At 47.3% G+C, this 22,207-nt stretch overlaps 4 protein-coding genes across 7 annotated transcripts; 2 read left to right on the top strand and 2 right to left on the bottom strand.

Moving 5' to 3' along the window:
* Window positions 1-368: 368 nt before the first annotated feature.
* On the bottom strand, window positions 369-3,518 carry APH1A (aph-1 homolog A, gamma-secretase subunit). The gene is made up of 7 exons (XM_019432918.2): window positions 3,211-3,518; window positions 2,464-2,634; window positions 2,213-2,286; window positions 1,855-1,977; window positions 1,574-1,701; window positions 1,030-1,153; window positions 369-692 (listed from the first exon to the last, which is right to left on the bottom strand). Exons 1-7 carry the CDS (start codon window positions 3,321-3,323, stop codon window positions 628-630), a joined length of 798 nt encoding a protein of 265 aa, XP_019288463.1. The 5' UTR covers window positions 3,324-3,518; the 3' UTR covers window positions 369-627.
* Window positions 3,384-12,742, bottom strand: LOC128773437 (uncharacterized). Its single transcript, XM_053890084.1, has 2 exons — window positions 12,180-12,742; window positions 3,384-3,865 (listed from the first exon to the last, which is right to left on the bottom strand). Exons 1-2 carry the CDS (start codon window positions 12,181-12,183, stop codon window positions 3,384-3,386), a joined length of 486 nt encoding a protein of 161 aa, XP_053746059.1. The 5' UTR covers window positions 12,184-12,742.
* CUNH1orf54 (chromosome unknown C1orf54 homolog) lies at window positions 4,493-11,505 on the top strand. 3 transcript variants are annotated; one of them, XM_019432919.2, is made up of 8 exons: window positions 4,493-5,217; window positions 5,334-5,455; window positions 5,856-5,920; window positions 7,150-7,233; window positions 7,668-7,726; window positions 8,125-8,238; window positions 10,613-10,714; window positions 11,417-11,505. In XM_019432919.2, the coding sequence occupies exons 3-7, from the start codon at window positions 5,875-5,877 to the stop codon at window positions 10,709-10,711; spliced, it is 402 nt and encodes a 133-aa protein (XP_019288464.1). In that variant the 5' UTR covers window positions 4,493-5,217; window positions 5,334-5,455; window positions 5,856-5,874; the 3' UTR covers window positions 10,712-10,714; window positions 11,417-11,505. The 3 variants fall into 3 exon arrangements, with proteins under 3 accessions (XP_019288464.1, XP_019288466.1, XP_053746068.1); XM_019432921.2 differs by lacking the exon at window positions 4,493-5,217 and having other exon boundaries at window positions 5,437-5,455; window positions 10,616-10,714; XM_053890093.1 differs by lacking the exons at window positions 4,493-5,217; window positions 5,334-5,455; window positions 10,613-10,714.
* A 277-nt stretch (window positions 12,743-13,019) lies between the features above and the next one.
* On the top strand, window positions 13,020-18,474 carry CIART (circadian associated repressor of transcription). 2 transcript variants are annotated; one of them, XM_019432908.2, is made up of 6 exons: window positions 13,020-13,138; window positions 13,736-14,161; window positions 14,307-14,382; window positions 14,638-14,716; window positions 14,829-14,940; window positions 17,817-18,474. In XM_019432908.2, exons 2-6 carry the CDS (start codon window positions 13,796-13,798, stop codon window positions 18,339-18,341), a joined length of 1,158 nt encoding a protein of 385 aa, XP_019288453.1. In that variant the 5' UTR covers window positions 13,020-13,138; window positions 13,736-13,795; the 3' UTR covers window positions 18,342-18,474. The 2 variants fall into 2 exon arrangements, with proteins under 2 accessions (XP_019288453.1, XP_019288451.1); XM_019432906.2 differs by having other exon boundaries at window positions 13,069-14,161.
* The last annotated feature ends 3,733 nt before the right edge of the window (window positions 18,475-22,207 follow it).

The following is a 22,207-nucleotide window of genomic DNA, read 5'->3' as shown; positions in this document are numbered from 1 at the left end:
AAAAACTAGAAAAAAATCTGCCCTCCTTCCCTGTGATGTCATGGTAGTCTGACTTCTCCAGGGGCATTGCCGCTCCGGAGTGGGCCAGCTCACCGCAGCACCCTCCACTTCACCTTGGGGAGGGGAGGGATGCTGGTGGTCTAGGAGGTGAAAACATTAGTTCCAGTAATACCAGTTTCCCAAACATGCACTTCCTTCCTTTCCCCCAAGGCCCATGACCAAAGGGAAAGGTGGACAGATAAGCCCAGCCATGAAGAGTAATTTGAGGAGAGAAAATATAGTCCAAAGAGGTTAGAAGAATTCCAACTCACCTCCTCCCTCCCCACTCAAAAAACAGAAACAAAACCAAAAAAAAAAAAAAAAAAAAAGGCAGTTTGGGGTCTTTATCACACCAAAAATGGTTCCCCTCAGACCTGAGAAAAAGACCAAGATGCCCAGTCTGGGGAGGAGGTACTGGGAAACTTAGAGCTCATCTACCCTTGAGCCTCCGTTAATCTCATCTCCACAGCAACAGCTAAGCTAGGTCCCTTTTCTTGGCAACCTGCACTGTCCAGAACTGGAGATGGAGAAATACAAGGCGAGGAGATCAGGAGGGCACCCCAGGCCTAGGGGCCCCCCCAGGTTCCCTCAGTCCTCGGGTGGGATGCGCAGGGCAGAATACACCATCACCCGACTGTCCTCCTGCCGTCGGCCTGCAGAGGGGAAGGGGGGTGAGTCTTGCGCAGGGTGAGAGCAGAGCACTGACACATGGGGAGTCCTGGACAACAAGGGGCTCCCCAGATGGTGGGGATAAGTGCAGATTCAAACCCACCAGTCACTGACTGGCTGAACCCAGGCTGCTCCTGGTAAAGCCTAGAGACTAAAGGTCACGAGTGGACAAAGCAAAACCCTGAAGGTGGTGGGATAGACCGACGAGGAGGAGACAGAGAATGGTGGGTAAAGGACCCGGGCTAGGGCTGGGCTCAGTCATGGGCAGTGGGCAGGTAGGTGGGATCTGTCAGGCGATCAGTCCAGGTAGTCAGTCCTTACACGAGAGGCTGCGCTGGATACTTCGGAGGGACCCTCCAGCTGTGATGAAGGCCCAAAGCCCCATGGAAACAGTGACTGCATAGATGGGCAGCAGGCTGGCCTCATACCAGGGATTCAGGAATGTCTAGGGATGGAGATAAGAGTAGAAATGAGTTTAGCTTCTCTCTCTGCCTAATCCCCAAATTCTCTACATGCCTTTGACCCAAACCTCCCTGCAGGTAGCTCACCCAAATCCCCTGATCCTTCCCTTCAGAGCACCAATATTTTGTGGTTGAGGACTTTTGATTTTCAGCTCCCTCAGAGGTTTCTGCCCTCTTGCTCACCTCCAGCCATTCGTATTACAGTTTGACTAATCCATTCAAACTCCCAGAGGATACCCAGGGCAGGTTATACAATTGATGCTGAGATGAGAGTCTTCTAAACACTAACCTTTCTGCCTCCTCCCTAGATATGTTTTAACGTGTTAAGAAGTGAGAATAGATCTCCCTTCCATCCTGCTGACCATTAAATATTTTTCTAACTCAGGCCCCTGTCCCCAACTCACCAGTCCCGAGGTCAGTAGGTGACTCCCGACTACCAGGCCCAAAGCCCAGTACCGTCTCCTCTCACAGGCATCAAAGAACACAACTCCCCAAAAGGTATGGAGCAGGATAATGGCTGCTGTCAGAAAGGCTGCAGGGAGGGAGATGGGAATGAGATACATGCCTCATCTGCTCCCAGCCTCCTGAGATGCTGAGCCAAAGAAGTCTCCCAGGGAGGACCAATAAATCAGATCGGGGCCAGGGATGGATGGGGCATGAAGGCAAGGCAGAAAGCAGATCTTACCTGAAGTCAGGAAGTAATAGGGTGAGTCTCCATGGATCCCAACCACACCTGGCCCAAGTGCATCAGCCAAAATATTGATAACAGAGAAGACACCACTGATGATACCGAAGGAAAGACCAGAAACTGGGGGGAAGGAGGGTCTCATCAATGTCAGAGATCGCTGTAGCCTGATTACCAGTGATCTCGCCCCATTCCCAGTCACAATTCCCCCCACACCTACTTTCCCTCCAGACCACCTCTCCTTGGAAGTCAGGGATGAAGGGGAAAAAAGCAGCCCCTTGGAACATGTGCATGTTTTGACTTCCCTGGGAGAGGGGGGTGTCCAACCCCCTCCTCCAGTCCCTCTCCCTTGGCTCACCATAGGCCATCTGGCGGATGGAGATGGGTGATCTTCCGTCCTCACTCAGCGATGCTAACCCCTCATCTGCCTTCCTGGGGTGGGGTGGGGTAGGGTGGGGTAGGGGAAACATGAGGAAAGGCAGGAATGCTCCTTTCCCTCTGACATCCTCCCTTAGTGCCTCCTCTTCCAAACCACCACCCAGGGGCTGCCCCACTTCTCAGAGTGCAATCCTCTGCCCTTCTCCCCTCTGGACCATCCCATCTTCTTACTTAAGCAGCTTGTAGTAGGCAAAGCGGAACACCTCCTGTAGAAGGACAGAGACCGCAGCACCAAAAATCAGGAGGCCATACTGGAGCCGGGCATCTGACCTGTCGGTCACATGGACCAAGATGAACCAGACCACAGAGGCCAAGAGCAGGGAGACCAGCCAGAAAAATGCCCTGAGGAAAGACAAGGGCAATCAGACAGGCCAGGGTAGGGAGAGCCAGAGAAATCAAGGAGGAGAACCAATCAAGGCTGCAGCATGTAAAGTGGAAGTTAGACTTCCGGATGGTCTGGAAGACTGGGAGGAGACAGGATAGGTGTCTCCACCAAGGGAGTCTTGTAGGGATCCGGACGCAGGGGAAGGGATAGAAATCTGACTAATGAGTCTTCAGAGCGATGAGAACCAGAATGTACGCGCACAGTAGTAGGGAGAGGTATCCATTCCTGGATCCTCCTTCAGGCCGGCGGAGGTCAGCACACCCCCCTCACGAGTCTTGGCCTTGGGCCTTCTCTGACGTCGCCGGGAGGAGTATAGGAGGAATCTGTGCGATCCCTGGAAGGCGGAAACCAACTGCGGGAAAGGGCAAATCATCTAGACCCCTGACTCGACCCTTTCCAATCTTCACCGCCGACTTGTCTCCCCCAACTAAGGCTCCCAAGCTCGCCCAGCCCCTTCCGGATCTCTTTCTCTCTTTCTTTCTCTCTCTCTCTCTCTCTGGCGCCCTCCCGCGTCTTCCCGACCCCCTACTCACCCCGCCACCAGGATGATGACGCGAAGAGGGTCCCCAGCCACAGTGATCAAGAAAAGCGCAAAGGCCGGGCCGAAAGCGACGAAAGTGCATCCGAAAAACACTGCGGCCCCCATGGCTGGGCAGCTGGGGGCGGGGTGGAGGCCTGGCCAAGAGGGGTGGACGGGGGCAGCACGTCAGCTAAGGAGTCTGCTTGGGGTGGCGACGCGACCCCGTGAGGGGCGCGGTGCAATGTCACCCCCGGACCCCAGGGAAGGGGAGGGGGGACACCGAAACCCCTGATACAGGTCCGCGCGACTTCCTCTACGGAAGCCGAGGAGGGAACAAATCCCGGCCGCAGCACCATGGCCACCTCCCATCCAATCCCCACCCCCGAAGGCCAATGAAGATTCGGCGGGGGCGGAGCTGCGGGGGCGGGGACAAGGCAGCACAACCTGCCGGGAGTTGTAGTCCTCCTGCCCTACTAAGCCTTCGACTTCGGTCCTGGGAGTGGCTTGAGCTGGTAAAAGGAGGGAGTGGGCCGGGACTGGCCCGGCTTCCTGGGTCCCATTGGACCTTGGCTGCGGCTTCCTTTCGTTATTCTGTGGGGAAGGGTGGTAGCAATTCTGCGTCTTCTTGAAGAGCTGCAGAGCGGGGGAGGGGAAGATCCTGTTGGAACCTAAAGGACAAATACAAAGAAAGCACAGGATAGAGGGTGCAGGGAGATAGGGACGGGTATTGTTCTTACTTGAATGAGAGGAAATGGGCTTGAGCTACTGCCTAAAAGATGAAGGTTAGACTTAAAAGTAAGAGCTCTTTGAACAGACGAGTATAGGAAACATGCAATTCAGTGAGTATACCGCTAATGACGCTTTCATCTGTAATGACCAGAGAGTAGGAAAGACGAAGAGGAGCCTGGAGAGCAATGTTAGGAAGGAGGTCAGATGGGATTCGGTGTTAAGATTCAGAGTTAAGACTGTTTGTAAAAAGCAATTAGAGCTGTGGGGTTAGAGGAAAACGACAAGCACCCCCGCCCCCCAAGTCACACAGTTCCTTTTAGGTCATACTTCCTCTATTTATTTCTGAAAATGAACTTCAGTGGTGTCTTTTCCTTAGGCCAGGGGAAGACACAGGGGTTGTGTGTATTAGAGTGAAAGAAAATTAAAGTAGGAGAGGAGGGTATTGTAACCTCATTTGGATGGGGGTAGTGTCAGTCTTTAGGGAGGAACGTTTAGGCAAAAGAGTACCAGGATGGAAAAGTGAGGGGATCTGGAATATTGTTTTTGAGAGACTAATCAAAGTACAAAGAAAACAACTATAGAAATTGTTCAAAGAGAATTGGGCTTCCTTTCCTTACTGGAAGTGATTTATGAGTTAATGCATATGGGTACATCCACAGAAGCGTTTTACACTTTTTTCCAGGAAATTCTAGAAAGGAGCTGAAGGAATAGATTGTATAGATGTACATGGAAAATCATCATCATCAAGCAAATCCTCCCCCGCAAAAGGTTAAGATGGTGGAAACATGCTGGCCAGTGGTCAAAACTCCAGTGTGTCTTGCTTCCGAGGCTAGCAGGCGGAGTCAGGAGAAGAGACACGAGAATACAAGTCTTCTCATCTCTCCTTTGAGCTATTCACACAGCATTTCTAAGTGCTAAGAGCAAACACCAAACCTCTCTTGTCCACAGGTGGTTCCACAGAGACTTTCATAGTGCCTGGCTTGTAGTAGATGTTAAATAGATATTTATTAACTTCCTTTTAAACAACATAACTATTCTTATTCCCTCGCCAGTGACCTCTGAATTGCCTATCAGACTGGGCCTAGCATATATGTTACTAAATGCTTCTGAGTTGAACTGAATGAAAATGGGAAATATAAAAGCAGAGAGAAGGGTGAGATGAACTCTATCCCTGTGGATAGAATGAAGGGGGCATAGCAAGTGGGGAGGGGGGGCATCTATTCGAGGAAAGAGGCTGTTTCCTCCCTTCTTCCATCCTGTATCCAGAAAGTGGAGAAAGACATGAAGTGAGGTCAGTACTTGCCATAGAGGAAATAACTGGCCTTGGCTGAGAGATTTTTATCAGAAGTACTGCAGCAGGTGCTTTGGGTATCAGACAATGATGTTAGTATTGCTCTTGTATTTCAGAGTCCAAGACAGGCAGAAGAGAGGACATTCTTTCAGTCTAGAAAAAAGTGCTCATCAGTTCCTCTAAAATTTTGACTGTGAAGAAAGAGATTGTGAATAAGCCTGGACTCTAGATAGTGATGGTAAGTTAGGGACCGTGAAAGGGAGGGTGAGCTTTTTGTGAGGACTAGGAGGGAGTCCTCTTCTTCAGAGGGGAAGCTTCTAGATAGGCACGGGTTTTGGGTTTTGGTCTGGCTTTTGGTTTGTCTGCTTGCTTGCTTTGGTAGTGTCAGCGGAATCCTGAATGGATCTAATCTAGGACTGGGGAAGCTCAGTGAACACGTTCACATCAAAATCCACTTTGCCTCTCTCTTAATCTGGGCAGCTCTCTGGCTGACCGGTAGCAACCATTGATCTAGTCAGTCGGCAACTGGGCGGGGAATTCTACTCCCTGGGGAAAAGAGTTGCAGCAGCTTTGGAGGAGGGCAGGAGGCGGGGGAAGTTTGGTGAGAAACGCTGTAATTTCCTTTTTTACTTTCACAGCAATAGTGCAGAATCCAGAATGGATGTCCTCTTTGTAGCCATCCTTGCTGTGCCACTTATCTTGGGTAAGTTCACTCTCTCTCCCTGAGCTTTTGGGCCAGATCTTCTATCATAAGTAGGGTGGGAGGAAAGAAAAATGAGGAGTGGATGAGAGGTGCAATTTAATGGGGAGTAATAACACTATTTGTGCCAGAGTCCAGTGTTGGGGCGGGGCGGGGTGGGGGGTGGGGGGAATCTGGAAAGTAGAGCCAGAAGAGGGGGAGGAAAACAGAGTCCTGTCAGAAACAGCTGATGAAGATGGAACCCTTGACACAGGGAGTCCCCACCAAGAGTCACGTCAGCTGTCCATCACCGCAGAGTTGGACAAGAGGGAGAGGGACTACAGTGAGGGTGGAGGAGAGAGGTGGGCTCTTGGAAGGCGGGGCACTCTGATACTAGTGAGAGAAGCTGGGGGAATCTTCCTTCCCAGAGGGTTGGAGAAAACCCCTTGTATTAGTAAGGACACAGAAGTAGGGGGTGGCCTTTATGGTAGTGGAGAACTGGCTTCCCTTCAGGGACAGACTCCCAAAAGTAGCTTGGCTCCTTCCCTCCTTTGTTCCCAGTCTGCCAGGTACTCTCATTGTTTCCTTTTCCTCCAGATTTGTATGTCATTGCCTGGGATTCAGGGAGAGCATTCAAGGAGCATAGGGAAGTGTTTAGTAGGAGGCCTGGAGACCTAATCATGTCAAAGCCACATATTTTTAGTCCTAGGAAGGAAGAAAAACTAATGTAGATGGGTCATTTAGTCCAGCTGACTCATTTGAAAAAAGCGATGGTTAGTGGCTTCTTCAGGGCTATTCCGTTAGTCTGCAGCGAATCGGGAACTAAAACCGGAGTCCAAAAGCCTAAAGATGTATGTCTCCGTTCTGTGTGAGACACTGAGGTGAGAAGGTCTCTCACAGATCTAATATGGTCTGCAGCATTCTCCAGAAGAGATTTGGAATTCTTCATTTCTGGTATCTCTGCTTCCTACCTTTTTCAGCTTTAGGTCTTATTTTGGGTTTACAGAATGTGAAGGGACACATTTTCTCTCTAGGAGTTCCTGAATTGAAAGGGCACAGAGTCACAAGCCTCATCACAGATATGGAGCCCCAAAGACTGAGAAGGGCTTAGAGGTACAGGGGCAGTGAGATAGTAAGGCCTTGGAGGGGAGGCAGAAAGCAAAGACATTGACAGAGCTGAGATCAACTTCAGGTGTCCTTCTTTTGCTAAGGAGTTCCAGATGCCCCTTGACCTCTAGTCCTTGTCCCCGTAGGACAAGAATATGGGGATGAAGAAGGACTAGAAGAGGATGATTATTATCAGGTGGTCTATTATTATACAGTCACCCCCAATTATGGTGAGTATGTATGCGTCTCTGATCCCCAGCAGGATGGACAGAGGTTTTGGGGATGCTTAGTTCTGAGACTTTGCCTTTCTCTTTGCAATTGGAACAACTAGATCAGAGGAAATTTGGCTATGAGCAAAGACCTTATCAAGGCTTGTGGCATTATTTCTCAAGCCAGTGACTTTCAATTCTTTGGAAATGGGTTGAAACAATTTAAAAATTCTCAAATTTGTAAATTATTTTGGATACCAGATTGAAAATATAAATTCAGACACACTCACAAACATTTTTAACATTAAAGTTCATTAGAATTAGATTACACCAGTAAATGTTACAACTTGAGCAAGTTGAAGTATTCGGAGCAATTTCTTCCTCTTTCCATTTCTAGACCTACTGCTACCTTTTTCCTTTGTCACTACTGATTTTTTTCTCCCCCCCCCCCCCAGATGACTTTGGTGCAAATTTCACTGTTGATTACTCCATATTTGAATCAGAAGATAGACTGGTGAGTGACCTCTACATCTAAAAGCGTCAGAATAGGTAACAGTTGAAAAGAAAGTGGGCAATGTTGAACTGTAAATGATTAGCAAAAATAAAAATGAGTTAGGTGAAATGAAACTAGGTAGTGGGCCCAAAGCAGATTTGCTAACCACAGGTGGGGAGAATAAAGCCAGAACTTAGTAGGTTTGCTAAGACATTGAGAGGGAGGGGCAGTCCTTGAGTCAAGAGAATTGGTGAATGGAAATGGGTACATAATCCATGCAAACAATAAAGTGGGGAGGACTCCTGAGCTTAAGTCTTGGGCAGTGGGGCGTTCAGGAGAGAAGGCTTCTAAATAGAGAATCTATGAGGATATTGGATGGAGGCAATGATAACTCTGTTTCTTGATCCTACTGAGAGCAGAACAGGTTGGATAAAGAGGTAAGGGAAGGAGCGGAAACTACTACCATTAGTCACGAAACAGAACTTACAGACCATCAGAAGCCTGAAACATTGAAACCAATGACAATGGAACCAGTAAGTAGATTGGGGATGGCAGGGTGGTGGGGGGAAGGTATGAGACATCTCTTAGCCCAGGACAGATCCCAGGGCTGGAGACATAGAACAGGGGGAGGGCTGGAATAATAGGCTTGGGGAGGGGTGGGGGGCGGCGGGGGAAGGAACCAAATAACTAGTACACCAGTGCAGGTGCCCAGCTCAGCTTGGCCATCATACCTTTTGCTGAGATTCAATACTAACCTTGTATTCAGAAAACTGGGAAGATTTGGTGCAGTTAAATTTCAGTTCAGTGGTACTTAACGTGTATGAAACCTATGACTAAAGCTGTGAAGGATGCCGCTGCTGCTGCTGATGAAAAAGAAATCTATGATGTTGTTATTGCCCTGAAAGTATTTATAAAACTCAAGTTTACACTTGCAAAACATTTCGAACAAAATGAAAATGTTTGTAACACTGTTAAATTACATATAAATTTGAGAGCATAGGCAAATTTGAGGCAAGTGTTTTAGGCAGTAGAAGGACAGAGATCAGTACGAGCTGGAGTTGCCTGGAAGACTTTTAGGAGGTGACTATGCTTCAGATACACTTCGAAGGATAGGTGAGCTTTTGATTGGTGGTTAAGTTATGAAAGTATGAAAACAATTAGAGGGAAGAATAGAGAATGAAAGAGCTGCAGGGGTGAGGGTATGGAGCAATCATGCATGTCTAGTGGGTAGGGTATGATTGAAGGAGAAGGTATACGGGAAGGTACAGTGGGAAATTAAGAAAAAACAATTTAATTTACAAGGCTCCTAATATTTGCTTGGTAATTTCACATAGGGCAAGATAGGGCTGAATTACAGGAGAATCTGAAGTGTCAGGCTGAAGTTTGGACTTACAAGCAATGGGGAGCCTCGTAAGTTTTTCAGTGTAGTAAAGATACAGTGAAAATGGTATTTAAAAAAAAAAATTTTAACGTTTATTTATTTTTGAGACAGAGAGAGAGCATGAACGGGGGAGGGTCAGAGAGAGAGAGACACAGAATCTGAAACAGGCTCCAGGCTCTGAGCTGTCAGCACAGAGCCCGATGCAGGGCTTGAACTCAGGGACCGCGAAATCATGACCTGAGCCGAAGTCGGCCGCTTAACTGACTGAGCCACCCAGGCGCCCCTGAAAATGGTATTTTAGAAAAACTATTTGTCTGGTTGTATGCAGGATGCAGTGGAGTGGGGAGAAATGCATGAGACTTGCATCATTCCAGAAACAATCCATTAAAGGTTTGGACTAGGGAAGTAGCATTTTGAATGGAGAGGAGAAAAATAAGAAATATTTTGAAGAAAGTGCCTTGCTTCAGTGATAATTTCAGAGGAGCAATAAATGAGGAGAATGTTGAAATAAGTTTCAAATATGGATGTCTGCAAAAATGGCTGACCAAAATGGGACCTGTGGAAGGAAGGTCAGAGTGGTTTAGGACTGAAGTTATAAATTTGGTATTGGCCAAGCTGAATTTATGGTGACAGCCCTATAAGGGTGTCCTAAAGGTAGCTGAACTAGGTCAGAGCTACAGTCCTAAAGCCACAGTTACGGAAGTAGATGAGCTCAACAGAGGCAGTACACAGAAAACCAAAAGGCCAATGAATGTGCCTATAGCTAGTAGAAAGAGGACAAGGAATCAACCGAGAAAATGTGGAAGTGACTGGAGAGGCAGATAGCCAAGTTTGTATTTTAGAATCTAGAAGATTTAATTTAATATAATCAATACAAAGCTACCAAGAGGCCAGAGAAAAGGAGGTTACCAGTAACCCCAAAGAAGAAAGTTTTAATTGAGTAGTTAAGCAAAAGGTTTTTGTGGAGTTAGAGAGGGAGTACATTGTGAAGAAGGGGAGGGAGAGTATAGACCAATCATTTGAGAAATCTGATAATGAAAAAAGAGAAACAACATGTTGCTAAAAAGGGCAACAGGACCGAAGTGCAGCCTGAATATAATTGACCACAGATGGGAGGAATCAGTAGGAATGGAAAGTTGATTGATGACAAGGACGAAGAAATATTTTAAAGTATATGGTAGGCTCCATTTAGAGTGTAAACTCTTTGAAGAAAGGGGTCAGATCTTAATCACATTTACATCCCCCCTATAGCACCTAGCACATTGACTAACACAGTGTCAAGCCCATAACAGATAAAAATGTGCATTCTTGAAGTGAGTTGAAGCTCCCTGGTATGGTCAGGAGGCTGAAAGGCACAGAGGAAAGGACTCCTTATGGTAATGGGGAGGAGAGATGGATCCTTCTGTAAGCTCAGAGGAAAGGAAGACTGAGGTTGGTGTAAAGAGACGGCTACCCTTTCAGAGGGGGAGGGGGATGGTAGGAAGGATGACACTGGCCTACTGTGGGGGGGGATGTCTGTATTTTAGCAGAGTCCAGATCTGAACGATGCTGTATCCAGTCTGCAGAGTCCTGTTCCCCTCCTCCTGTCCTGGGCCCTCGTTCAGGGGGGGATGTATTTCATGTAGAAGGTGAGAGTGCAGCCACTGGCCTTGGGGGAATCAGTGAACTAATTTTTTTTACCAGTATCTCTGGCTAATGTTTCCAGCCTGGTCAGTTCTCAGCTACTTAAAAGGAAGAAGGATCTCGTTTAGAAAAATCTTATCTAATTTCAAGAGGTTTAGGAAATGTTGAGGCAGAGACTTTTCAAACAAGAGTCATTACTTTTTCTGAACTGGGAGGACTTCAGCACCTTGTACAGCAGAAGCAGATGAAATAGAGAAAAAAACCTCCCCAGATTTCCAGTCTGCCTTGAGGAATCAAAGCTGGTTCCAGCAAGGAGGTGGTTCAAGATATGGCAGTTGCCAGAGGGCATAATGGGAGGGGCCTTACAACCTGGCAGAGTCTAGAGGCAAAGTTCAGAGGCTGTAGGGGTGGTGGTTGGTTCCCTAAAGTAGAGCACAGGTGGTGGAGACAAAAGGAGGGAAAAGAGGCCTGTACTATAGGGAAGGAATTTAAAATTCGGATTCTAAATAACTAATGGGGGGTGTGTGTGAAGAGATTTAGCAGAGTAAGGAGTGAGCAAGGGAGGGGACACATCTTCCAGGAGACCTCAGGGGGAAATCTAGCTTGGAATCTGAAATATGGGGAGTTTTCTTAGAGGTGGGGGGCCCGGAGGGGCGCTTTCTCAGCCACCTGAGCCTGGTGTTTTTCCCTTTCTTTGCTTTTTTTAGGAAAAAGAAGGCTGCTACAAATCTTTGGATGGGGATTTGGGAAGAGGAATTTGGAAGATAAATAAATGAAATAATCTGGTTACTCTCTACTCCCTGAGAGGCTCTGTTCTAAACTCACAACACTAAAGAGAGCACCAGGATATGGGGGGTAGGAAGGGTAGATTAGAAAGGGTGTCAGCTGGCAAAAGAATGAGAGGAATAATTAGGACTGTGAATCAACCTGAAATTTTGTGAAGAATGGAGAAGAGCACCACAGACAATTCCGTCTAATTCTTTTATTACACATGGTTTTGAGGCTGTGTTTGGGAAAAGAGAGTTGAGGTTTATGTAGAACACTTTTTCCTTTTTGTATAATAAGCACATTGTTAAACATATGTAAAATATTAAAAACTACTTAGAATAGATTTTTAAAATTCACACCCTCCTCCACTCACACCCCCCACCCCCCACAATGTGCCTTTTCCAGGGCGTAATTAGGGCAGGCAGGGACACATTTTAATTTTCTCTATCCTCGAGACCCTAATCAGAACTGGGCTGCCCCCTTGCGGTCTCTTCGGTGTCTCACCTTCTATGAGCAAACCGTCCCTGAGCCCCTATCCCCTTCTCCGCACTGTACTTTCAGTACTACAGGGGGCAGCGAATAGTCCATTCCGGACTCTGTGAACTCCGAACGTACCACCCTCCCTCCTTCCAAGCCTTCCGAATCTTCTCCAGGGAACAAATAAAGGAAATGAAGGTATCATCTAGGAAATCAGGGACCTACCCATACTCCGTTCTCTACGTTAGGGAACACGGAATTCAGGGCGCAAGGCCGGAGGAGCCTGGATAGAAAAGTCAGAACACCCGAGCTCAGCTTTGACCTCTACAGTCGTGGCCGACTGGCATCTGAGCTGGTAACGTGCGTGGCGGGTTATGTAAGGAAAGGGCCGGAGGAGCCGCCCCAGTGGGAGTCTGGGAGAGGACGCGGTGTTCTCGGCGGCAGTCCCCACCCTCCTCACCCAGCAGGGCAGGAGGCACCCAACTTGTAGAAGGAGGAGGCGGAGAGAGGGAGCCAGAGATCGGAGAGTCACGAGGGCCGCGCGGCCCAGAGGGGGGAGGCTACACAGTAGCATACAGCCATTCTCTCACACACGTTGCAGACCCAAGTTGCTGCTGGCTTCCACGTGCTGCCCTCGTGAGCGGAGGCTCTAACAGCTGGAGGGGAGATAAAGGGGGAGGGGAGAGTCTGCTACCGAAGAGGAGCCGGGAGTCCCACATCCCAAGACGCGCGCCTCACATCACACACCCCGTCCGTGCACTCCAACCGCACGTCTCCTGCCCACCACCATCCTATTTAAGACCGCGGGCTCCTCCCTTTTCCACTCTTCTTCCACCCTCCGCCTTTTCTCCTCACCGGGTCCCGGTCGCGAGCCGCATGTAGGGGCGGAGCACGGAATCCTTTCCTTCCAGCCAATCGTCACCTAACTGGGTCTCTATTGGCCGAGCCCCTAGTAGGCTGTAGCAAATGGGATGTGAAAGTCAGTAGCGGGAGTCACGTGCCACCGGTTAGACAACCAATGAGGGTGTGAGGTCTGTGTTCGCAGGGGGAAGGCACGTGCCTCGCCGCACGTGTCTGGGAGGGGGAAGGGGCGGGACCCAGTGGGAGAGAGGCGGAGGTGGGTAGCCGAGAGCGACGGAGTTGGAGAAGCCGGAGGCAGCCTGGGCTGAGCAGATCCGACGCAGGTGAGGAGGCTTGTAGGACGGGGAAGCCATCCGCGCGCGGGAAGATCAGACCCCGAGGGAGTAGGTTTAGGGACCGAAAGCAGAATTGGGCATTGGGAGTGAGAGCATCACATGTCAGGCGCGAATGTAGAGGGTCCTGGTGCAGGGCTCCGGATTGGAAAGATTGGAAAGAGGCGGGAGGTTCCTGTGGGGAGCAGGCCCTACAGGGTCACTAGGTGGCTTCGGTTACCGGAGATTTACGGCTCGGCTCGTCGTAGCCCTTGCTGCGGGGTTAGGTTGGGAACAGACCTGGCGAACAAATGTTCAGGGTGGGGAGATGGAAGGTGTCGAGTCAGGTAATTTACTCTGAACAGAGGGAGGTAAGAACAGAGTCTGCGTCAGACTAAGTAAGGGCTGCTCTGCGGAGCCCATAGGGGCAGTCCAGGTACTTAATTGAGGGGGGCAGGCGGAGGAGATGACCTTGTCTGTCGGCTCTGAGACAGGTGATACTGGGGAGGAGAGAAGAGATATTATCATCCCATGCAGTACACCCCAGTCTCCCAGTCCATTTCCTAATTTTCAGATTATGGTGACATGCTCCCTTGCTTTGCTCTTCAGTTGCAGGTCCCGATCTTTGAGTACTCCGGGAGCTGCTCTCCAGCCCCTGCTTCTGAACCTATGGATTCTCCATCTAGCGTTTCTTCCTGTTCTTCCTATTCTCTCTCTTCCTCTTTTTCCACCTCCCCAGTGAACAGTGACTTTGGTCTACCCTCCGATAGTGAGGGGGAGGACAAAGGGGCCCATGGCCCCAGGCCAGACACTGTTGGGCAGAGGGGAGGTTCTCGGCCACGGCCTGGTCCTATCCGCTCCAGGCAACGGCCCAAGGTCTCCAGCAACCAACATACAACATCTTACTTGGAACAGCGGGGCTTGGCCTCTCCTATGGCAGGATCTGGGGTCAAAAGATCAAGAGACGGTGAATTACAGACCACTGTAAACATCCAGGGTTGTATCACAAAAGGAGACCTGCTTTTTGCTCAGAAGGTAAGAAAGAGCAGGGGAAAGGAGACAATACTGGAATGGCTTAGCACCCAGATGGCTAGTAAGGACCCTGTGAAGTGGGGAATAACAGTACTGGTGTGTGGGCAATTCTCAGCCCTCCCATAGCCTTTGTCCTGTTTTCCTACAGTGTAAAGAGCTCCAAGGTTTCATCCGCCCTCTCACAGACCTACTGAATGGGCTGAAGATGGGTCGATTTGAGAGAGGTAATTATTTGGTTAGTTGCAATTATTTGGGCTAGGTTCTCCTCTTTCTTTTTCTCTCTTGATGTTTTAAATGTGTATTTCTTTTAAATCTTTGCATTTAAAGCTTTATTTTTTTAAATCTTTACATTATTTCTTTTGTGCTTCTGTGATTTCATTTCTTTGGGTGAATCTATTTTAACCATGCTTTGTTCTTCCTTTACCTGACTAAATTGTTGCATCTCAATCCTTCATGTCTTTCCTTCTCCCTGACCCCAGGATTGAGCAGTTTCCAGCAGAGCGTGGCAATGGACAGGATCCAGCGTATTGTAGGTGTTTTGCAAAAGCCCCAGATGGGGTGAGTTCTCCTGGTTCTTTCCTCAGTATTTCATTAAAAGGAGATGTCCACAATCCTGTCTTGTTGCCTTTTTCACACTTGATGGCATTTTAAGTAAATGTCTTTCTCACAGGGAGCGTTACCTAGGAACCTTGCTACAGGTGGAAGGGATGTTAAAGACTTGGTTTCCTCGTATAGCTGCTCAGAAGTCATCTTTGGGCAGTAGCAGGCACAAGCTGACCAAGGTAAGAACTTGTAAACCTGAGAGAGAGGTGGGGAAATAAGAGAATGAAGTGTACATGGAGAAATGGGTTCTTTCTGTTTTCTTCTAAGTCTCTTCCTTTTTGCCAATAAGTTTCTTTTCATGGGAGGGAATGCCCAACGTTCCTTCATTGTCTTGATTCTTATATGGTTTTTGTTCTATTTTGTCTGTATCACTACAAAGAACTCCATGAATGGGCACCTGGGTAGCTTGGTCAGCTAAGCGTCTGACTCTTGGTCTCACTTCAAGTCTTGTTCTCAGAGTCATGAGTTCAAGCCCCACATTGGGCTCCATACTGGACATGGAACCTACTTTAAAAAAAAAAAAAGGCACTCCATGAAGTTTAACCTTATTCCTCACGTTTCAGCTTCTCTGCTTTCTGCATGGATACAGAGGACTTTTTTTAAATACTTTTTTTAAATGTTTATTTATTTTTGAGAAAGAGCATGTGCACGCATGTGTCGGGGGAGGGACAGAGGGAGAGGGAGGCAGGATCTGAAGTAGGCTCCATACTGTCAGCAAAGAGCCTGACTTGGGGCTCTAACTCAAGAGCCATGAGTGCACAACCTGAACTGAAGTCAGAGGCTTAACCAACTGAGCCACCCAGGTGCCTCTATAGAAGGCTTTTTACCTGGCCAAATGAGTTATGCAGTAAGAGTTTTTAGTTTTTCTTTACAAATCCTTTCTCCTCTGCTGCCCTGAAACCCTTCCCTTCTCTTTCTTTTTACTCCTACCCAAGTACTCTGTACCAAACCCTCTGGAAGTGTGGGTTTCAAGGACTGGTCATAACAAATATATCACCGAGAGAGTAGGAGGGCGGCCATGGAACACCTATAGAAGGAGTGTTGGATAGATTTTTTTTTTTTTGAGAGAGAGAGAGACAGAGCACAAGTGGGGGAGGGGCAGAGAGAGAAGGAGACAGAGAATCCAAAGCAGGCTCCAGGCTCTGAGCTGTTATCACAGAGCCCGACACGGGGCTCAAACTCACAAACTGTGAGATCATGACATGAGCTGAAGGTGGATGCTTAACCAAGTGAGCTACTCAGGTGCCCCATGTTGGATAGATTCTTAGACTTAGTGTGGAAGTGATCCATTTTTTAAAACTTTTTATTTATTTCTGAGAGAGAGAGGGAGCACGCTTTGGGGAGGGGCAGAGACAGAATCGCAAGCAGGCTGTACACTGTCAGTGCAGATCCCCATGCAGGGCTCAATCTCACAGAACCATGAGACCGTGACCTGAGCCAAAATCAAGAGTTGGCCACTTAGCCAACAGAGCCACCCAGGTGCCCCTAGAAGTGACCTATTTTTTTGTGCCTTCAAACAACAGTGTGTTTATGGGGTACTCAAATGATGGGGAGGGGAAAGTCTCCTATAGATAATGGACAGTCCTTGTTTTCAATCAACCACAATTATTATTGCTATGGGAATAACTCATTTAAAAATAAGCAGAGGGAGTGCCTGGGTAGCTCAGTCAGCTAAACCTCTGGCTCAGGTCATGATCTCACCATTTTTGAGATCGAGCCCCAAGCCAGGCTCTGCACTGACAGCATGGAGCCTACTTGGGATTCTCTCCCTGTCTCTATCCTTCCCCTGCTTGTGTGTGCAGTGTGCATGCGCTCTCTTTTTTCTCTCAAGATAAATAAAACAAAAAAAAATTTTAAATAAGCAGGAGGATTCTTGCCTGCATATTTTTAAACAATTTTTTTTAAGTTTATTCATTTATTTTGAGAGAGAGAGAGCACAAGTGGGGTAGGAGCAGAGAGAGAGGGAGAGAGAACTCCAAGCACTATCAGTGCGGAGCCTGATGCAGGGCTTGAATTCACAAACTGTGAGATCATTACCTGAGCCAAGATAGAGAGTCATACACTTGGAACGCCTGGGTGGCTCAGTCCGTTGAGCGTCCAACTTTGGCTCAGGTCATGATCTCACGGATCTTGGGTTCAGGCTGGAGCTGAGCTGTCAGCACAGAGTCTGGAGCCTGCTTTGGATTCTGTGTCTCCCTTTCTCTTTGCCCTTCTCCAACTCACACTCTGTCTTTCTCTCTCTCTCTTTTTTAAAAACAAATAATCATTAAAAACAACAACAACAACAACAACAAAAGAGCCGCTCAACCGACTGAGCCACCTAGGCACCCCATTGCCTGCATATCAATTTACATTTCTTAAGCAATTCAACCAAGGGAAATGAAAAATTTTAAATATACAAATTGGGAAATGATGATTCCAATTAAAAATAGGCTTGAAGTCGGGGCACCTGGGTGGCCTAGTCAGTTGAGCGTCCGACTTTGGCCCAGGTCATGATCCCGTGATCCTGCGCTTCATGGGTTAGAGGCCCGCATTGGGCTCTGTACGGTTCGCAGCCTGGAGCCTGCTTCAGATTCTCTCTCTCTCTTTCTCTCTCTCTCTCTCTCTCTCTCTCTCTCTCTCTCTCTCTGTCTCTCTCTCTCTCTCTCTGTCTCTCTCTCTCTCTCTCTCTCTGCCTCTCTCCTGCTTACACTCAGTTTCTCTGTCTCCCAAAAATAAATATTAAAAACAGCCTTGAAAAATAAGTTCTAAAATGAACTATTTTTTAAATAGTGAAACCTTACAGGACTTTTATTTTGCCCACCTGGATGTCCAGTGTTTGATATATATGTGGTACGTAACAGGCTTGCAAGTATTCGTCAAGTAAGTGAAAGTCTAATTAGGTTACTAAAATTTTTATTTAATCATGGCCTGCCAGGAAATTATCTGTTGCATAAAACACGGTATGTTTGCCTTGCAGACAGTCCCCAAGGAAAGAAAAATTTTAAGCAACTAAGTGGAGTTCATCTGAGAGCTCTCTCACGTATTTTTTTTTTCTCTTGTGTCTTCCTTCTAGCATTTTCCAAGCCACCACAGCCATCCAGCTGCTTCCTCTCCTGCACCTCCCACGGAAAAGATGGACCAGACACAGCTAGGACATCTAGTGTTGAAATCGAAGCAGCCTTGGCACCTCACAGAATGGCCAGCCATGCACCTCACTTGGACCCACACCACTCCAATTTGCAACCCACCCCTCAGTTCCCCAGGTACCATTTCCCTGAGCCACGGTCCTTTAGGCACTGGAGCCAGCATCGGTATCATCCTTTTTGTCCAGCACGGAGTACAGCCCTTCACCCACTCTGCCCCAACCACTTCAGTTCTACCTGCTACAGCATCGCCTGTCATCCCCAGTGCTCCTAAGAAACTCTCTGGAGAGGGACCTCCTTGCCACAGTTTGCCAGTAACTCTGCCATCAGACTGGAGCTGTACCCTGTCCCACCCTGGTCTACCCACCATGGCCAGAGAGATGACTGGGAGACATCTAGAGCAGATGAGAAGCCATCCTTCAGTTGCCCCTGATGTCCATTCTCTCAACCCCTAACCCAGGACTCAAGACTGTGGTTTCTAATTTGTGTAAATATGTGTCTCTCTCATATATATTTTTTACTTTTAACGTGTGCATTTGTGTTGAGGGAAGAGCAATCCTTTTTGATTAAAGAAATTTTATACCTAAACAGTTTGTTGATTGGAGGAAATGTAAACCTGCTTCAAGTACCAGTATTTATTCTCTAAGCAGCAGGAAAGAAGAGAGGGGATGGGAATGTTTTCGAACATGAGCTCCAGCTAGTTAGAATCTGAATGGGATGAGAGAGGTCCAGTGGAGAAGAAAAGGGACTCTTGCTGGCTTCCTCGGGACCACTGTTGGGACAGTTACAGGGTTCAGAATGGGCCTTGTGTTTTCATGTAGTCTCAGAGACTAGTACATTTCCTTTGTGTCTCTCACTTTTGAAATCTTCCAGTTGGCCCAGACTAGCAGGCTCTTCTGCTCTGGGATAGCTCTTTGCTTTGATGGGAACTATTGGTGCTTGTGAATAAATGCACATGTAATCGACTGCTGCCAGAAGGGGGACACAGGAGCCAGGACAGCCACTGGGGTTGCTAGTTGTGATGAGGAAGGGGTGCCCTAGAGCTGTCAGAATGGGGAGTCCACTCAGACACAGGCCACATCCTGATTCAAAAGGCTGCAGCTGCTAAACGTATGGAAAGCCGCCCGGTGTTATCAGGACGCGGAAATGGAGTCTGTACATTTATCTACGTCCACTCTTCTCTCTATATCACTCTGACTCATTTGTCCCAGTGACCACCAAGACCATGTCCTCTCCCATCCTAAGCCTTGGCGATGTATCAGACGACTCAGCCATTTTCATTGTTCTTATTGGCTACTTAGCATGTTTCTCACAGCTGGTTATCCATCTTTCCCCCATTGCTCAAGTTTTCTGTTCTCAGGGAAGAATCGTCTCTTGATTGAATTCAGAGAGCGTAACCTCCTTTCTAAGACAAACCACTCCATTTGTGCCCTTGATTACCTTTCTCCTCTGGAACTTTTGCTGTGTCATTTATCCCCCTCTTTATCTTGTAGCTTCACTTTGTTCTTGAATTATTTATTTATTTCTCCTACAAGTAATATTTATTCCTCCCACAAGTGGGATCAGTTCTCCCCCTTCTGGAAAACATCTTTTGAGTCTGCTTGTCCTCTTTCTCATATTTTCTTCATAACATTATAAGTTTATTTATTTATTTTTGACAGAGGGGCAGGAAGGGCAGACAAAGAAGGAGAGTGAAAATCCCAAACAGCCTCCATGCCCCAGCACAGAGCCCAATGCGGGGCTCAATCTCACGACCAGGAGATCGTGACCTGATCTAAAACCGAGAGTCAGACGCCCAACGGACTGAGCCACCCAGGCACCCCATTTTCGTCATATTTTTGACAGTCTAATCTTTCCAAATCCTGGGGCTCCTGGATGGCTCAGTCAGTTAAGCATCTGACTTCAGCTCAGGTCATGATCTCACGGTTGGTGGGTTCAAGCCCTGCATCAGGCTCTGTTCTGACAGCTCAGAGCTGGAGCCTGCTTCAGATTCTGTGTCTCCTTCTCTCCCTGCCTTTCCCCTGCTCGCACTCTTTTTCTCTCTCAAAAATAAATAACACTTCTAAAAAATTAATCTTTCCAACTCCTACCACTTACTCCTTAGCCCCCTACAGCTTAGCTACTACCACTCTGGTGCACCTTCCAGAGTCACTAATTATCTTACAGAATCAGGTATTCTAATGGAGCTTCCATCAAATCAATAGCTAGATCCAGGATCCTTTACAAAGGCTATGTGCTTCCTGCTCTCTGTAGCATTTGACACTCTTGATGCTGCCTACTGAAACTCTCCTGCCTTGGGTTCCATGACAGCACACTATCCTAATTCTCCTCTTACCTACCTGGCAGCAACTTCTGTATCTCTTAATGGCCCCACCTCTGCCCACTCTAGAATGTGGGTGTGCGCTCAGGCTCAGTCCTTGATTCTTTTCTCTGACTACATACTTTCACAAAAAGATTTCATCTTTCATGGCTTTTAATTATTGCCTCAACTTTGAAGACTCCTGAAGCCCTATCTCTAGTCCCAGTATTTCCCACAGAAGACATATTGAACATCTACATTTCTGCTGAACAGTTCTGTTTACATGTTATTAACACCTAAATATTATTGAAAATTTCAGCATTTTAGAACCAACAGGTGTCACTCAAACCCCTCACTTTTTAGACAAGGAAACTTAGGTGGCTTGTACAAGACAACACAGCATGTGGTACAGAATTCTGAGTTTCCAGTCTGGTGCTTTTTCCAGTAGTCCCCAATCAAAATACTTTCTTTCCTTTGAAGATGTCCTGTTCTGCCTTTTTATACTCGTCTTCTTTTGTAAGCGCTATCTATGCTACCATCATTTCTCTAAACTCAAAACTTGGTGCCATTCAGTCAACATGTTCTTTTTTTAAAAATATTTTTTTATTTTGAGAGAGAGAGAGTGAAAGTGTGAGTGGGGTAGGGGCAGAGAGAGGGAGAGAGAATCTGACTGCACCCCAACATGGGCTGGGAACCCAACCCTGAGATCATGACCTGAGGCAAAATCAAGAGTCAGACACTTAACCAAATGAGCCACCCAGGTGCCCCATCATCAAATCTTTTTATTCTGCATTTGGAATGTCTTTTTTTTTTAAGTTTATTTATTTTGAGAGAGAGAGCACGCATGCACATGCAGGCACCCAAAGGGGGAGAGGACAGAGAGGGAGAATCCCAAGCAGGCTTCGGGCTGTCAGCACACAGCCTGACGCTGGGCTTGAAATTAGGGACCATGAGATAATGACCTGAGCTGAAATCAAGAGTCAGACACTGAACTGACTAAACCACCCAGGCGCCCCTTGGAATGTCTCTTAAAATCTATTTTTTCCTATCCATTTCATCACCACATCTTTGGCCTAAACTTTATAGCAATAGTCTCTCTTACCTCTAATCCTTTCTCACTGATAACCAGAATACTTTTACAGAACAATGTCTTTTTTTTTTTTTAATTTTTTTCAACGTTTTTTATTTTTTTATGTTTGGGACAGAGAGAGACAGAGCATGAACGGGGGAGGGGCAGAGAGAGAGGGAGACACAGAATCGGAAACAGGCTCCAGGCTCCGAGCCATCAGCCCAGAGCCTGATGCGGGGCTCGAACTCACGGACCGCAAGATCGTGACCTGGCTGAAGTCGGACGCTTAACCGACTGCGCCACCCAGGCGCCCCGACAGAACAATGTCTTGAATGTTATATCCTATTTGAATCCTTCAATGGCTCCTCAGTGCTTGGATAAGAAAGTTCAAAGCCTTTAGTCAAAGCCTTTGTTTCTCCTTCTCCCCTAATTGATCTCTTTGCTCACTTTTTTATTTGTCCTTGAACACTTTAAGACTTTTTAGCTCTAAACTCTAATTCATGCTGGTTACCTTGCCTGGCCTTTTCCTGCTCCTGTTAACCCTTCCATTCTTTCAGTGACCAACTCAAGTCCTTCTCCCAACAATTCTCTCCAATAAACATGATATACAGGCTGTCTTTGGCCCTTTACTCCATCAAATGAGATCACGCACTTAAAGTGCCTGTACAAAGTTTGGTATATAGCAGACTTTCAAAAATGTTATGTTCCCTCTTTATTTCAAAAATAATTTTATATTTTATCCCATTTGATTCCCATGACAAATTTTGTGTGATTGAGGACAGATATTAGCACAGATGAGGAAAGAGACTGAGCATTTAAGAGTCGGGGCACCTGGGTGACTCAGTTGGTTAAGCGTTCGACTCTTGATTTTGGGCATGGTCTAATGGTTTCTTGGGTTTGAGCCCTGTGCCAGGCTCTGCACTGACAGTGTGGAGTCTGCTTGGGATTCTCTC

The sequence above is a fragment of the Panthera pardus genome, unplaced genomic scaffold (assembly GCF_024362965.1).
Source record: "Panthera pardus isolate Hobbes unplaced genomic scaffold, ASM2436296v1 HiC_scaffold_11, whole genome shotgun sequence".
Taxonomy (NCBI): Eukaryota; Metazoa; Chordata; class Mammalia; order Carnivora; family Felidae; genus Panthera; species Panthera pardus.
Note: the sequence above shows the minus strand (reverse complement) of the source record. Positions and strands in the feature narration are given on the sequence as shown.

Coding starts and splice junctions, on each gene's coding strand:
- APH1A (XM_019432918.2), bottom strand. CDS start 3,323: ATGGGGGCCGCAGTGTTTTTCGGATGCACTTTCGTCGCTTTCGGCCCG. Junction 2,635..3,210: donor GTCATCATCCTGGTGGCGGG/GTGAGTAGGGGG, acceptor GTCTTTCCTCAG/GGCATTTTTCTGGCTGGTCT. Junction 1,978..2,212: donor CATCCGCCAGATGGCCTATG/GTGAGCCAAGGG, acceptor CCTTCCCCCCAG/TTTCTGGTCTTTCCTTCGGT.
- CUNH1orf54 (XM_019432919.2), top strand. CDS start 5,875: ATGGATGTCCTCTTTGTAGCCATCCTTGCTGTGCCACTTATCTTGG. Junction 7,727..8,124: donor TTGAATCAGAAGATAGACTG/GTGAGTGACCTC, acceptor TACTGAGAGCAG/AACAGGTTGGATAAAGAGGT. Junction 8,239..10,612: donor AACCAATGACAATGGAACCA/GTAAGTAGATTG, acceptor TCTGTATTTTAG/CAGAGTCCAGATCTGAACGA.
- CIART (XM_019432906.2), top strand. CDS start 13,712: ATGCTCCCTTGCTTTGCTCTTCAGTTGCAGGTCCCGATCTTTGAGTAC. Junction 14,383..14,637: donor GATGGGTCGATTTGAGAGAG/GTAATTATTTGG, acceptor CCCTGACCCCAG/GATTGAGCAGTTTCCAGCAG. Junction 14,941..17,816: donor GCAGGCACAAGCTGACCAAG/GTAAGAACTTGT, acceptor TCTTCCTTCTAG/CATTTTCCAAGCCACCACAG.